This window comes from Spodoptera frugiperda, chromosome 15, assembly GCF_023101765.2.
Source record: "Spodoptera frugiperda isolate SF20-4 chromosome 15, AGI-APGP_CSIRO_Sfru_2.0, whole genome shotgun sequence".
Classification (NCBI taxonomy): domain Eukaryota; kingdom Metazoa; phylum Arthropoda; class Insecta; order Lepidoptera; family Noctuidae; genus Spodoptera; species Spodoptera frugiperda.
In genome coordinates, this window is record NC_064226.1 from 4,551,217 (window position 1) to 4,565,525 (window position 14,309).

Below are 14,309 nucleotides of genomic sequence, written 5' to 3' on the forward strand. Positions count from 1 at the left end.
GTGACACTGGTTAGACTAGATTGATCTCAGCAAATCGTGACAGTAGGTGCTATTGTTATGTGTTTTATTTTGGTCATCGATGTGCTAGCGAGAATGTTTTGTATCATGTTGTTTTTATACACATTTTATTAAATGAAATTATATTGTTTCATTATAGGTATGTCTATATTATTGCATTGCACCTTAATTCACATATTTACACAATACATTACAATGGTTTAGCTCTCAACACTAGTTTCTTGACTATCTTCGGCTACTTCGACTTTTTCTATTGTTCCTTTAGATCCGGACAGTCTCACTAAGTCTCCAGTTTTGAACATATCTGTAGCATAGGCTGCACCCACGATGCATGGCAAACCATACTCTCGAGCGATAACAGCACCTACGAAACAAAATCGAATTAAAGTCAACTTGAATTTATTAAGCTAAGAGTTACAATCTACCAAAAATCGCTAGCAATGGCAAAAAAATAGACTGTAGCAATGGCGAAATCTCGTATAGAAAGCCAAGATCCACATTGGATGTAATATAGAATTTCCATGGTGGAGTTGGTTATACAACAGTTTTGTACAAATACATCTTTCAATCAAGGATATCTAAAAAAAAAAAGATTGTTTAATGGTATTGGTACAAACCATGTGATATAAGTCCACCAAGTTCTGTGACGATGCCAGTCAGGAGTGGGAAGTAAGGCGACCAGCCGATGTCAGTCGCGTGCGTTATTAACACATCACCACGGCGTAGTTGATCAATCTGGTGATAGAACATTTAAATCACAATCATATTCTAAATACACTTACTGACTCTAAAACCGCAGTTAGATATCAGGTAGACATAAAACTTATTTATTAGTTATGTTGTATATGTTTTGATTCAGAAGAGAAAAAGAGTAATCCTAAAAGAGTTTTTCTGTTGCTACGGATATTGTAGAGGTATAAAGCATCGGCAAGGAAGCTAATCATCGCCTTGCATGTAATTATCCTTCATGGCCAATCAAAAGAAGTTTCTTGACAGTTATGAAACAGGCAAAATTGCATTACCTACCTACTTCGGGTATCGGTAGTTACATTACCTCTGCAAGATCCTTGATGACACAAGCCCTGGCCACCACTTCACCTCCACAGACTGACGTTGCCTTTATTTTGACATCTCCAGCCATTACATTGGGTGCTCTAGGCTCCAACTTGTTTACCCACCCAACGTTTAACTCTTCAAACTTTAGCTTGCACCAACCTGGATGATATTGCTGACGTAGCATAGCTCTGAAAAAATATATTTTATTCACATGACACGAGATAAAATCCTTTATATGAGATCAAAAATATATTATGTTCAATAAAATATCTCATTACACTAAATCATCGTATGTATATCAATATTTGTCCTTACTTTTTCAATAAAGCAGGATCTCTAGTAGCAAGATATTTTTGTAGCTCATGTATTCTGAAGAAAAACACGAGGTCCTCATTAGGGATGTACCACTTCTTGACCAACAGACGTCCTAATCGCAGAAAAGCGAGCCGCACTTTATGTATAACTAGCACCATGTGAGCTTTCGTACCCTCTCTGTGTCGCACAGTGCTGTGGCATAAAGGTAGAACCCAGCGAAGAATTTTCCTAGAAAATAAATCACATTTTAATCATGTCCGCGTATGATAATGCAAACGTTTTAGTTTTTTGCACTGAAATCATACAGACTACATAACAATATAGTGATTTTTTATAATAACTATACGTGAGACATACTAAATTAACTAAAAATCACGTGTTACGTACATTATTGGAGAATAGCAGTTTCGAGTTCATAGAGCACGCATACGCAGCGAGTAAACCGTGATTGCGTGAGTAAACCGTGACTTTTATTTAATTTAGTATAGTGATTAAGTCTTTAACTGCCAATAGAAAACTGTTGAAGGCAAATCCTCCGCTAACGTCGGTCACCGTTGACCACCACGGCGTTCAATGTGTTAATTAGAATTAAATAAAAATTAAATACGGAGAGCGTACTTAGTGGCAGATTTTTGAGGAATGGTCAAAGCATCAATTATCTCCTGGTTGCTCTTATTTTCCTTCACTGCTCCGTCGTTCGTAACGCGCAAGTTTTGGAGGACAACCATCATCTCCTCTGGTACCAACACCCATGGTTTAGTTACGATATCGAACTGAAAACAAAATATAAAAGCATATTAATACAAGGCGAGGATTGTACGTCCTTAGTATAGTGGAATTTTGAAACTCGAGACTAGCAGTATCTACTGATACTGCTCCGATACTGGTCTAATTAGTCCATAGCACCTATGGAGTAATTGTACCTCATAGTAATCTATGGAGATTCTTGCTCGTACTTCCCCATATGAATCTACACTTTGGAATTAGCAAATAGCTTCACTAGAGGACTGACCAACAGATAGACATTTTATTATAATATTGTAATTGTAATATTTGTTTTGACATTCAAAAGTGCCTTTGAAATAAATATTTTTAACTTTAACTTTGACTTTGAAAGTAGCATTTCAAATAAAGCAAAACAGAGTTCAGTTACATACCTCCATAACAGCTCTGTATCCGTGTTCTTCCAAAAATGCACGAACATCAATATAAACATCATCATGAGCATTATTCTTCAACCACTGCAACGCTGTCTTTGGGTCTTGAGCTCTAAATTCGTCAGCTAGCCCTGATTTTTCTAACTTGCGCACTATATTTGCCAAAGCAGTAGGCACTTCTGCAGACAGTACGTCACCGGAGCTAAACAATGTGCTTATTTCACTGCAAACTTCAGCAGTAAAGTCTGAAACATTTTTTTTACATAATGCTTTAAATACTTTTCTCTTTTTTATGATGATAGATAGAAATTAAACCTCAATCAGATTTAGGGCTGGTAAGAAAATCTTTGGTAGAAGTCGCAAAGAGTCGCTGGATACAGATTGCTTCTCATTGCCTGATCTAGAAGTGGGTCAACCTCCAAATGGGCGTATTCCTATGATCCCTCTGGCGCTTTTTGAATATAAATATTTAATGGTAATTATGTATCTTATTGAATATGACAAAATTATACTATTTGAATTATTTTCAATGAGATACATAATTACCATTAAATATGTATATCTGAAAAGCGCCAGAATGATCACACGAATACGCCCGTTTTGGAGCTTAACCCAAGTCATAAAACTTGAACTTACCCATTTTACCCTCCATGTAAATAGACATAGCTAAAACTTGGCTACTAGTACTTGCAGAGCTAGTTACACAGTGGTTGTACGCAACGCGTTCCATAGTATCGCGAGACTTCAATATTTCCTTCAATAATTCCTCTGGGTCATCGCTTTTAATTTCGTAGCTCACTTTACTTGCCTTCATTGAGTCTTTCAGAGCTCGCTTCGATGTCAATAATACCTGTAATGTTATATTTATTAACTAATTAATAACATGTCTGGCAAACATTGCACTGTTACTGAAAGTTTCAAAAGCAAAATACAACTTGGATGTCTTCAAGTCCTAAATGAACAGGTTGCTCATAGGTGGGCGTGCTCCACTGTCGGTCACATCATTGCTTACCACCAGGTGAAATGGTGGCCAAATGCCATCAGCCAAGTATAAAAAAACGGATTCAAACTGAGAACCCTTATTTTCAATAGTGAGCCGTCAGCTAAAAACCTTTAGCTTACCCCAATTTTTAAATTTAATTAGAAGAGTAAAAGCCATATTCTGCAGTAACTTTGAAAGAATTAAAAAAAAAATATCTACCCTCAACATAAACAGTATGCCTTCAAGAGTTTGAGTCCTGTATGGGGGTCGCCTGTGACACGCTGTCTTCAATATTTGTTGATCCGCTACTGTATGACCATGTATTGCCATTTCTGACACCCGAATTGGCATATCAATTTTTTCAGTAACCCTTCTGTATAAGGTCTGTAAGTATAAAATCGCAATTCAAAAATTAATCCACAGTGGTATTATGACGAAGAAAAAGCTTATTATATTGCTAAAATAAACGTATAAATTCTCAACAAAATAATTTTCCAACAAACGCCTATAAATTACAAGCGCTAGAAATTCAGCCAGCAAAACCTACCAAGCCAAGCAATCTATAAATATTTTTAAGGGATTTTCAATGTTAAAGACAAATCTATTGAATAAAGATAAATTAAAGGCGGTTGATGTTTTAATGTATCTTCCTTCAAATACAAAATTAATTTAAATATAAAGCAAAGAAAAGATATAGGAGCTTTACTTACATTGTACAGCGCCATAGCACACCTATTGTGAGTAAAGTATATGCAATTGTCAAAGCCACTGTTGTTAGCACCAACCATTTGGTCCATACCAGACGTCAATACCTTGCACACTACGTCGTAATTCATTGCTGATAATGGTTTTGGAAGGACCTGTCAATAGAAACAAGAAATAACAAACATCTAACAAAGATCAAAAAGTATTTGAGGGAAAGGGATCACTTGTCACTTCTAAACTATAGCTTATTATATCATTTAGACGTTAGGATACTAATTTATTAATATCTGTATCCAAATCTCTCACCTCGCCACAATTTCCAAATGAGATCAGTTCATCATCAGCCATGATCGCGGAATCCAACTCAAAGAGCAACTCTTCTTCAGTCCAGCGGTCCAGAGAGGTGATGGGTCGAGCTTGTAAGAGGAATATCTCGTTCTATAACAAAATAACATTGTTTGGTAAAATATATCACGAACTTTGTGTGTATGCAGCATTCATTTATTCATTAGGATTTCACTCACCTCTGTAACAGCCCATTCTATATCTCTACCAGCGCCCCATAATTCTTCTTGAGATACTCCAATACTTGCTAGTTTTAAAGCTTCAGCATCAGTAATGCAAGCGATATTTCTCTCATCATCTGGTACGTCCTCCATCGCGATACCACTACCCTCTGTTCTAACACGCTTAATTTTGGACCCCAACTCCTTCTTCCAAATACTAAGGTCCTTGTCTGATCGCTTCACTATTATTGTATCGGGTTCCACGGCACCAGAAACCACACTCTGTACAGATTATACAAACATTTGTACATTGTAATAATAACAATAAGCTTGAAAAATATAAACTTTTGGGATTTGAATAAAATTTTAATTTTGTGTTTACCTCTCCAAGCCCATAGTTAGCGGTAATGAGCAGTTTGGACGGGTCTCCGTGAGCTGGGTGTCGCGTGAACATCACACCTGCCGCTCGTGGTGTCACCAGAGCTTGCACCACAACGCCACCACCACATAGACAGGGTTGTCCATTCTGCCTGAAAATCAAAGCTCTTATTGATTGCACTAGTCCTTAAAAGATAAAAGTCTATAACCCAAGTTGGGTTACTTGGGTTATAGACACTAAGAAGAACGATAGATCAGAAACTATATATGACTGCACGGTTGGCGCGGTGGCTGGGTAACCGGCTGCCGCGCAACCAGCCTGCCGCGCAATGTGTAGCGGGTTCAATTCCCGCACGGAGCAACTCTTTGTGTGATCCATAAATTGTTGTTTCGGATCTGGGTGTTATGTGTATGTGAATTTGTATGTTTATAAACGCACCCACGACACAGGAGAAAATCGTAGTGTGGGACAACGTTTTTCAAAAAACAAAAACAAAAAAACTCATCACTAAATTACCTGCGATAGTAAGTACTGGTAAACGCAAACATTGACGCCCAGCATTTCTGAACTCCTTTTAAAATGTCATCGTCGCTAATGCACCCAAGAATTGTTTCATTTTGACCAGCAGCAGACAACTCCTCACTGTCTTCTCCAACGGCTGCACAGAAATTGTCCAAGTTATTAAAAAACAATCACGTTGGTAATAAAAAATAGGATTCAGTATGAACGTACCTGATGACCGAACCGCAAAACGCAATTCCGATCCTAATTTCTGCTCTACAGCCTTTTCCCTTAGTTCTTTCATGTTGATCAATATTTCATCTCGTACATCGTCCTTTATTTTAGTACCAACGAAGAGATCTGAAGCTCTAGAAAATAAAGAAACTGTTTAGTTAAATATTTCTTTCAATTATAATTATTATTCCACAATCTTTTAATACTAAAACTAGGTACTTCTGGCATTTCTCCTTGAATATTGCCTCATTATAATCTTCGTTGGCTGCTTCAATTTCGTCTATAGCGGCTTTCAATTCAGGATTTACTTTTAAGTGTTTTTCCAAAGCTCGTGTGGTCAAACAGAAACCAGGTGGGACACGGTAACCCTGGAAAGCGCACATGTATTAAAATATTTCACAAACACTTGAAAATATGTACAAAAAGGAGCGAACTGTACCTTTTCCTTTTGCACTGAAGCCAGTAGAGCTAAAGAAGCTCCTTTTCCTCCTACATACATAGGACAGGCAGCGGCGCGATCTTCAAATGCTACGCAGTATCCAACCTCACCAGCTTGTTTCTCCGTCAGCCACTTCAGCTGTCTTGGTGGAGCAATACGGGAAACTGGTTCTGATTCAACTGGAAAAAGATCATATGGAAAATTACAAGCTGTCAAAGCGTTGTCTGTTAAAACATTTTGGTGTAAAACTGTGTTCATCACATACCTGATTGTTCATATCCAAGTTGCAATATGCCTGTACCTGGCTCACAGTTGATGTTAACGTGCATAGTGCGAAAAATTTCTTCAAATTGGTAAGGGACTCCACTAAATACTTTACCGCCATCTTTATTAATTCTCAGCACTAACTTTAGTTCACGATTTGCGGCTGTAATAGTAAAAAAATACCTTAAAATTTAAGTCAACGCCTTAGATAAAATACATATACAAGAGATATCTAATAGGTAAACTTACTGTTCACATTAATTGTGTAGACATCAGGTATCACATCAGATCTTTCACAGAAATCCGCCATCACGATATCAGTGTATGTAATTGCCTCGCAAGTAAAGTTCGGTAAACGGACACTGCCAGATACGCAACTGCAAAAAAAAAAAAAATGGACCATAAGGATCTGACAATAAACTTAACTAAGTAGTAAGTACTAACAGATTTTCTTAATTAATAATCATTAGTACAAAAAAGCCCTTATAACTCACTGAGTCAATTCATTTTTATACGACAAGCATCGGATTTGCACTGTCGTTCCGTCTCGTGCAAGCGCCATAATTTCAACTGATCGTCTCAGCCCCTCATATCCACGCGGTGCCCATCTCCTTTCCTTTATTCCTCGAGTTCGCAGGAATACACTCTTGTCCACAATTCCTTCCTCATCGAATGACTCGAAACGACCTTGTGCAGTTCCCCATAGAAACCACCCACCGTCTTCCATTTTGCTCCTGGAGAAAATAGGTTGTATATAAGCGGAGATCTTTTAAATACAACGACTATAAAGCGTACTACTGGATTAAGTCTATAAAATATTGAACCATCTTATTGATTCCTCGTAGTGTAGGACTTCTACGACCTTTCGACTAGTTTCATTATTAACAACGTTTAACATGGGTAACAATTTCGAAAATTGTGTAACATACATATCCACCCAACCGAAGATCCGTTCAATATTTTTTCCACTAGGTTGATGGTGGTAATCGGGTAGAATCTAGTTTCTAGTTTTTGACTTACAACATGTACGGCCATTTGTCATCACGCCATGGTTCAAGGGCTAATGCTTCTGCTGCTAGCGCGTTGCTCCATTCGTCAGGATATCTGATCGGCTTATTGGCTGAAGACCAGCTGAAACATATAATTTTAAGTGAATGAAGAAATCATGTCATACATACATACATTACCTAATCAGAATCATACATTTATCCCATCGAAATGGACTGACACTACAGATAGAGCTCCACCTATTCTATCTATTTCTATTTCTTCAGCTTCCATCACATTCATCTGTCTATTCTTTTCGAAATTAGGAAACTTTTACTGAATACCACTACGTAATTCATTGTTATCTTGTCCCGGCTCGGGTCGTATTCATAATTATTGTAAGTTGTTACGCTTATTTAAAATGAATGTGTGTTAGTAGTTCATTCCAGATGCTCCCGATATTACGATATGCACGCTCTGACATCATAATTGAACTGAATTGAATTGAATAAGGAGTTGTAGAAGTGCGTTGTTAGTGTCATCCGTCGTACATTTCTATGTACTACGCTAAGTTGAGTTTTTTTTTAATAAGTGTAGGTATAAATAACTAATAGGATCTTACACCAAGTTAAGTTTCACATGCTGCGTGACGCCATCTCCGACCCTTGTCAGAAGTCCATTGTACAAGAATCTGTATCGAGCCTGTTCTTCAGTGACCTGAATTTTAAGGCCTTCTGCACTCCAGCCATCCTCGACGCTTTGCCATGCGCATACTGCTGTGTCTGGATGTTCTGGAAACGGGACGGGAAGTAGATTTATAATAGTTACTTGACTGAATTGGCGTGTGTATGGTTAGCGCAGTGGCTTGGTGATTTGATCCGGAGCTGCGGACTACCTAGCGGGTTTACCGGGGTTCCGGCTCGAAAAGCAGGAGAAGGAACGGGGTGGTTTTTGTCAGTAAGAGTCTGACCATCCCTCTCGCCTCGCCCAAGGCGGGAGAAGCATGGCATGGAGAAGCAAGGGGAAGCATCTGCACACATGTTACTTACGCGGTAACTTATAAACAGTTCCATCAGGTAACTTGACATGTACGACAATTTCGGCCAGTGGTTGTGGGCCACACAGCTTGCGTATACTCAGGAGTATGGCAGAGCCGTCGGGCCCGCTCGTCCGTAATGCGATGCTGTCCCATCCCGTGAAAAGGTCTGGCAAGGGAACCTCGTGCAGCTTGGTGGGCTTCAGTTGTGACTTCCATCGCCGTACAGCATATCGGGCGAACAACAGCCGCAAGTGGTAGTTCCATCCTTGGGGAAGAGAATTCAGAACAATGTAAACGATAATCCTAAAAATGAGTTTGTTTTATGTGTGCTTAATCTATGTTTAGTACTTAATCTAATTGCTATGCAAACAGTGTTAAGTAATTATGTATTTTATGTTGGCCATAGCCATATGCACGTGACTGTAATTATAAATCACTTATGTTGCTTACAATAAAGCAAAATGAAACGCAAAGGATATAAGAAGTACCTAAATATAATGAGTAAAGCGCCGTAAATTGACCGCCAAATAATGAAGTTTATAAAAACTATAGCAAGTTGAATGACCTATGAATGAACGATTTGTATAAAGCTATCAAAGTCATAGCAAATGTTAATATTGCTAATAAATAAATAAGTTCCAACTGTATAAGGCAGGTTTTATATATAGTTACATAACTAAATCACGCTAACAGTCGACGTGATGTCACAAATAAACAGTGTGTTTGAAAAAACTGACATCAGTTCGCCGAAGTTTTATTTATATCACAATACTCGTAATGTTTCATAACCATTGAGCGAGAGAGATATTCGTACCGTGGATATCTGGATGAAAACAAGCGTGTTGACAACATTGTTTTAATCACAAACGGATATAAAAAATAACTATTGTGTGAAGTTAGTGGAGAGTAGGTCGATTAAACATGTGTACAATTATTTGTACACCAATTCCATTTGGTAGAACATAGAGCTCTGACGTGTTTAATTCTAAGACCTTTCTGTATTTACCTATGCTCACAAATAAATACATTTGAATTTAAAAAAAAAATATCGTTAGCGCCTTAGCGACAACATTCCGAAGCATATTACGTATAAATCTGATTGTAACTTACTCTAAGAGGCTGATAACAAACAATACACATGCAAATAGGTAAGACTACAAGTTTAGATACACATTCAAACAATAATATCTAATCAAATTAATTCGCTAATTATCTCATGTCACGGATTTTGTACCTATCGTACCTACAGTTGTCGGCATGCCGAATTCATTAACAATGTCAAATAATATAGTCCTATGATTTAATCGCTTAATAAGTACCTAATAAAATATACATACGAAATCTCAAACCCAACTTACATTTTACGTTACGATGAACAAAATAAAAATAGAATAGCTACTAAGCTACATAACTAATAAACATTAAATAAATAATATTTATACAAAAATACATACCGACTTCTTTATAATTCCCTTTATTCGGTGCTTGTTTCTTGATAAAAACCAGATAGAACACTATCGCACCGGTTATCAGTCCAGACTGTAAGAGCACATCGTAGAGATCCATGTTTGTGTGCGATGTGCGATTTACATTGGTAAACAAACAAATTATAGATGACGTTTGTTCAATGTCAGAACTTGTTACAAAGACCTTGGTGGAACGCGCGACCGATTCCCAAGAGTATCAAGCGTAGAGTGCTGCTATTGACATCTATTTGATACAGCAATCTCCCTAATCACTGATATTATAAATTAATCTCTGCTAAGTAACAATTGAACAGCTGCAGTTACTAGTCGTAGATAAAAATAGACGTCCAAATAATCATATTATTATCTTGAATAATTAGGTAAATTGTAATACCTACCTATGTGTCGATAATAATTAATTCGTCATTCTTTTAAAAACATTTTTTTTTTACAATATTTTATGAAGACAAAATTGGTTCTGAATTTATTTTAATACTTGTAATGAATTGCTTAAAGGAAAGATGAAAGGTTGTAATCAATTTAGTTGTCTAATAACTCTTCAAGGCTAATTATATCGACAACATGCAACATAGTAATATCCTGAAACCACAGTACACAGTACCTAATCAGATGACGTATGAATCAGGTACAAGTATGTTCTTGATAACCGATTAAAGATATGATTATCCGAAAATATTGATAGACACCTGAACGTTTTATAATATGTATTTCATTATCGATTGACTGCCCTTTACCCAATTATATAAGGTCGTAATTACGTTTCTTATTAAATATATGTATCCTTATAATATGACAAAATATTAACAGGAACCTACCTATGTTTTATGGAATAAATTGGTTGATGCTTGATGGTTATTTTTAGGTTCGTCTAGGTTTTTCAAGGATCGGCAAGGCGCATGTAATGCCACAAGTGTTGCAAGCGGCCATAGGCAATATTAACCACTTACCATCAGGTGGGTAAAGCAGTGCGTGCCACCGTCGTGGTATAAAAAAGTTTACAATGAATGAGATTAAGAGATTCGCAACAACGATAAGCAAGCAACGACAAAGAACAAGTCATGTCTGAAAAGTGACCCATATACTTAAACAGGGCAGAAAGTAATTATCTATTTAAAATGACATGTTGTCGTCTATTTATAATTTACTAACTTCTCCCTCCTAGATTGTTCGAGCATGTGTTGATAATTTGAGGACATCGCGTTATGGTTATGGTACATTCACAAGATTTTAAATAACCTAGCAAGGCATTGAAAATATGCCAACAGTAAAAAATCCTTTTTGTATCGGTTAATAAGAAAGTAGGCATAGTAATAGTAAATACATAACATAAAATTAATTATTAAAAAGGTTTGCCTTGAATTTCTAAGCCCCCATTTCGCTAGTTTTATTGCTAAGTATAGAATTACTCATGCTGTAGCAGATTAAAACCTGTTTCCATGCCCTAGAAACCCTAATCCAAAGTCAGACTCTGTACTAATGTCGCTTAGCAAATACGTGTGCGATCTCTTCACCAGCGAGGTATTACAATTGCAGTTTCCAAATTATAATCTCGAAACTATTGGTAAAAATATTGGTAGATACTGAAATTTGCCGTCTAGTCAGAGTAGGGAGTCTAGACAAGATAAATATTTACGACAATTTTATTGATAGTGTTAGTGGTAGTAGCAAAGATTACGCACTGCCTGGTTGTAAGCAGTCAATACAGGACCGTAGCCTAAGTACACTTGCAACTCCAGAGGCATCACAAATGCATTGCTGTTCATTGTATCAAACTTTAAACATTGTTGACCATTTCCAGGGACAATTAAACAACGGGTTAGCTAACGATTTCAAAGATTTACAGTGCAAAGTTATGATATTATGTCTATGTAAATGGACTTATATAGACCAGATTGGCGATATATTAAAGAAGGGCCGACGAGCATGCATGAAAAGACTGATGACTGATGAAAGATGTAAGATTCGTAGCAATTGGCATCCCATTGTCTCTACCTACCTCCATGGGAGACAGGCGTGAAGTTATGCCTAAGTATATGTTATGCTGTTCACGTAAATCGGTAAATAAGTGCTACAAATGTCTACTTACCAACATTGTTCCTGTTCCCTTTATTCGATGCAGGTTTCTTTAAAAATCTATACATATAATAAAATCGTAGAAAAGTGCTGTCTGTACATTGAAAATAAAAATAAAAAAAATAGCAGGGGTCATTGTTATGTCGATGTCGAACCCAAAAATGTAATTAACTTTTTTTTTGTCTGTTTGTCTGTTTGTCTGTTTGTCTGTTTGTCTGTTTGTCTGTTTGTCTGTTTGTCTGTTCGTCTGTGCGCGCTAATCTCAGAAACGGCTGATCCGAGTTGGATGCGGTTTTCACGAATATATTGTGGGATGCTTAAATTTACATTTAGTGTTTGTTTCATGTCAATCGGTTCATAAATAAAAAAGTTATGTCAAATTAAAGAATCACGTCGAACATTCTATGCTTATACCATTAATCTCCGCAACTATTTGACGGATTTGGTTGAAATTTGGTACAGATATAGTTTAGAACCTTAGAAAGGACATAGATATATTTTTATTTCAAAAATCAAAAAATAAAATCTATACATATAATAAAATCGTAGAAAAGTGCTGTCTGTACATTGAAAATAAAAATAAAAAAAATAGCAGGGGTTATTGTTATGTCGATGTCGAACCCAAAAATGTAATTAACTTTTTTTTTGTCTGTTTGTCTGTATGTCTGTTTGTCTGTTTGTCTGTTTGTCTGTTTGTCTGTTCGTCTGTGCGCGCTAATCTCAGAAACGGCTGATCCGAGTTGGATGCGGTTTTCACGAATATATTGTGGGATGCTTAAATTTACATTTAGTGTTTGTTTCATGTCAATCGGTTCATAAATAAAAAAGTTATGTCAAATTAAAGAATCACGTCGAACATTCTATGCTTATACCATTAATCTCCGCAACTATTTGACGGATTTGGTTGAAATTTGGTACAGATATAGTTTAGAACCTTAGAAAGGACATAGATATATTTTTATTTCAAAAATCAAAAAATAAAAATAAGAAATAAATTATTTATAAATAATTCTATGTCGATCGTTACACGACTTCGGTTCATGTTATTGTTTTAATAAATAGTAAAAAGGTATGAAAAAAATAATATCAATATAATTAAACTTTTAGTACAAAGAAAATGCCCGAACGGAGTATAAATAAATAATCCAAGTTGTCTTTATCCTCGATAGATGGCGTTGGGATCGAAATAGATCGCGCTATGGTTTCGTTACATTCATTTGGTTGGGTATCGGCCGAGCGCTTCGGTACTATCGTAGAAAAAGTGTATTATCAGTCGTATGATTATTTGTCTGTAGTGGTCCTGCTGTTTCGTATATTCTAAATTGGTTTCGTTGTATTTGTCAATTAATAAGTTTATTTGTTGGGTTTTCCTGGTTTTTTGGTTAAACTATTTAACGTAGGTTTAGTTTGATATCGATTATTAGTAGTTACTGTAGTTAGTTTTTTTAATAAAATTGTAAGTCTAATTTTTTTTTTAATTAGATTAGATTTAAGTCGTTTCTTTTAAATTATTTAGTTTAAGCTTGGTTATTATAGCATAGAGGATAGGTTGTAATATAGTTTCTTTTTTAATTGTTATAAATTCGTAATTCGTAGCTTTCTTTAGTTTTAAGTTAGTTTAAGTCCGTTTTTAAACTATTTTTTCAATGCCCTAAGTGAGTATACATCTATTAAATTCAAACGCAGAGCTCATTATGTTGATTTTTGAAGAGTTCCCTGGAATATCTTCCACATCTCATTTTTGAAGAGATCCCGCGAGATCGGGAACTATGTGGTTAAAACCAAAAATTTGCCGGAAGTCACTATTCCACGCGAACGAAGTCGCGGGCAAAAGCTAGTATAAAATAAATCGATAGAGTTCCAACTGATAATAACAATGCAGATGTTAAAAACTCCATTTTACTTCTACAGGTGGTAAATCGAATAAATCTTAGTTAAATCTAGATACTGAATATAGCCTGCTCATGGTTTATATACAAAATATTGAAATGTTAATCTTTATACGAAGAGAGAGTGACTTGCAATCTTTATAAATAGGTTGATACAGATTGATATGAAATACAGATCTGGATTGTACAGGGAAAAGTCGTAGTAATACCTACCTATCGAATGCTATAAAATTGTAAATGATGACGTAGACACTTCTAATTTCTACACCAACTTGAGC

General features: G+C 36.2%; 1 protein-coding gene across 1 annotated transcript; it reads right to left on the bottom strand.

The window, feature by feature from the left end:
- Positions 1 to 146: 146 nt before the first annotated feature.
- On the bottom strand, positions 147 to 10,284 carry LOC118275436 (putative phosphoenolpyruvate synthase). The gene is made up of 23 exons (XM_035593391.2): positions 10,037 to 10,284; positions 8,593 to 8,847; positions 8,166 to 8,334; positions 7,577 to 7,687; positions 7,051 to 7,290; positions 6,806 to 6,933; positions 6,558 to 6,719; positions 6,293 to 6,471; positions 6,073 to 6,221; positions 5,851 to 5,987; positions 5,635 to 5,776; positions 5,122 to 5,269; positions 4,758 to 5,021; positions 4,540 to 4,671; positions 4,239 to 4,388; positions 3,748 to 3,912; positions 3,183 to 3,396; positions 2,547 to 2,791; positions 2,008 to 2,162; positions 1,390 to 1,617; positions 1,073 to 1,262; positions 636 to 753; positions 147 to 382 (listed from the first exon to the last, which is right to left on the bottom strand). Exons 1-23 carry the CDS (start codon positions 10,146 to 10,148, stop codon positions 219 to 221), a joined length of 3,957 nt encoding a protein of 1,318 aa, XP_035449284.2. The 5' UTR covers positions 10,149 to 10,284; the 3' UTR covers positions 147 to 218.
- Between the last annotated feature and the right edge of the window lie 4,025 nt (positions 10,285 to 14,309).

Coding starts and splice junctions, on each gene's coding strand:
- LOC118275436 (XM_035593391.2), bottom strand. CDS start 10,148: ATGGATCTCTACGATGTGCTCTTACAGTCTGGACTGATAACCGGTGCG. Junction 6,222..6,292: donor CTTCAGTGCAAAAGGAAAAG/GTACAGTTCGCT, acceptor TGCGCTTTCCAG/GGTTACCGTGTCCCACCTGG. Junction 5,270..5,634: donor ACCAGTACTTACTATCGCAG/GTAATTTAGTGA, acceptor TTTGATTTTCAG/GCAGAATGGACAACCCTGTC.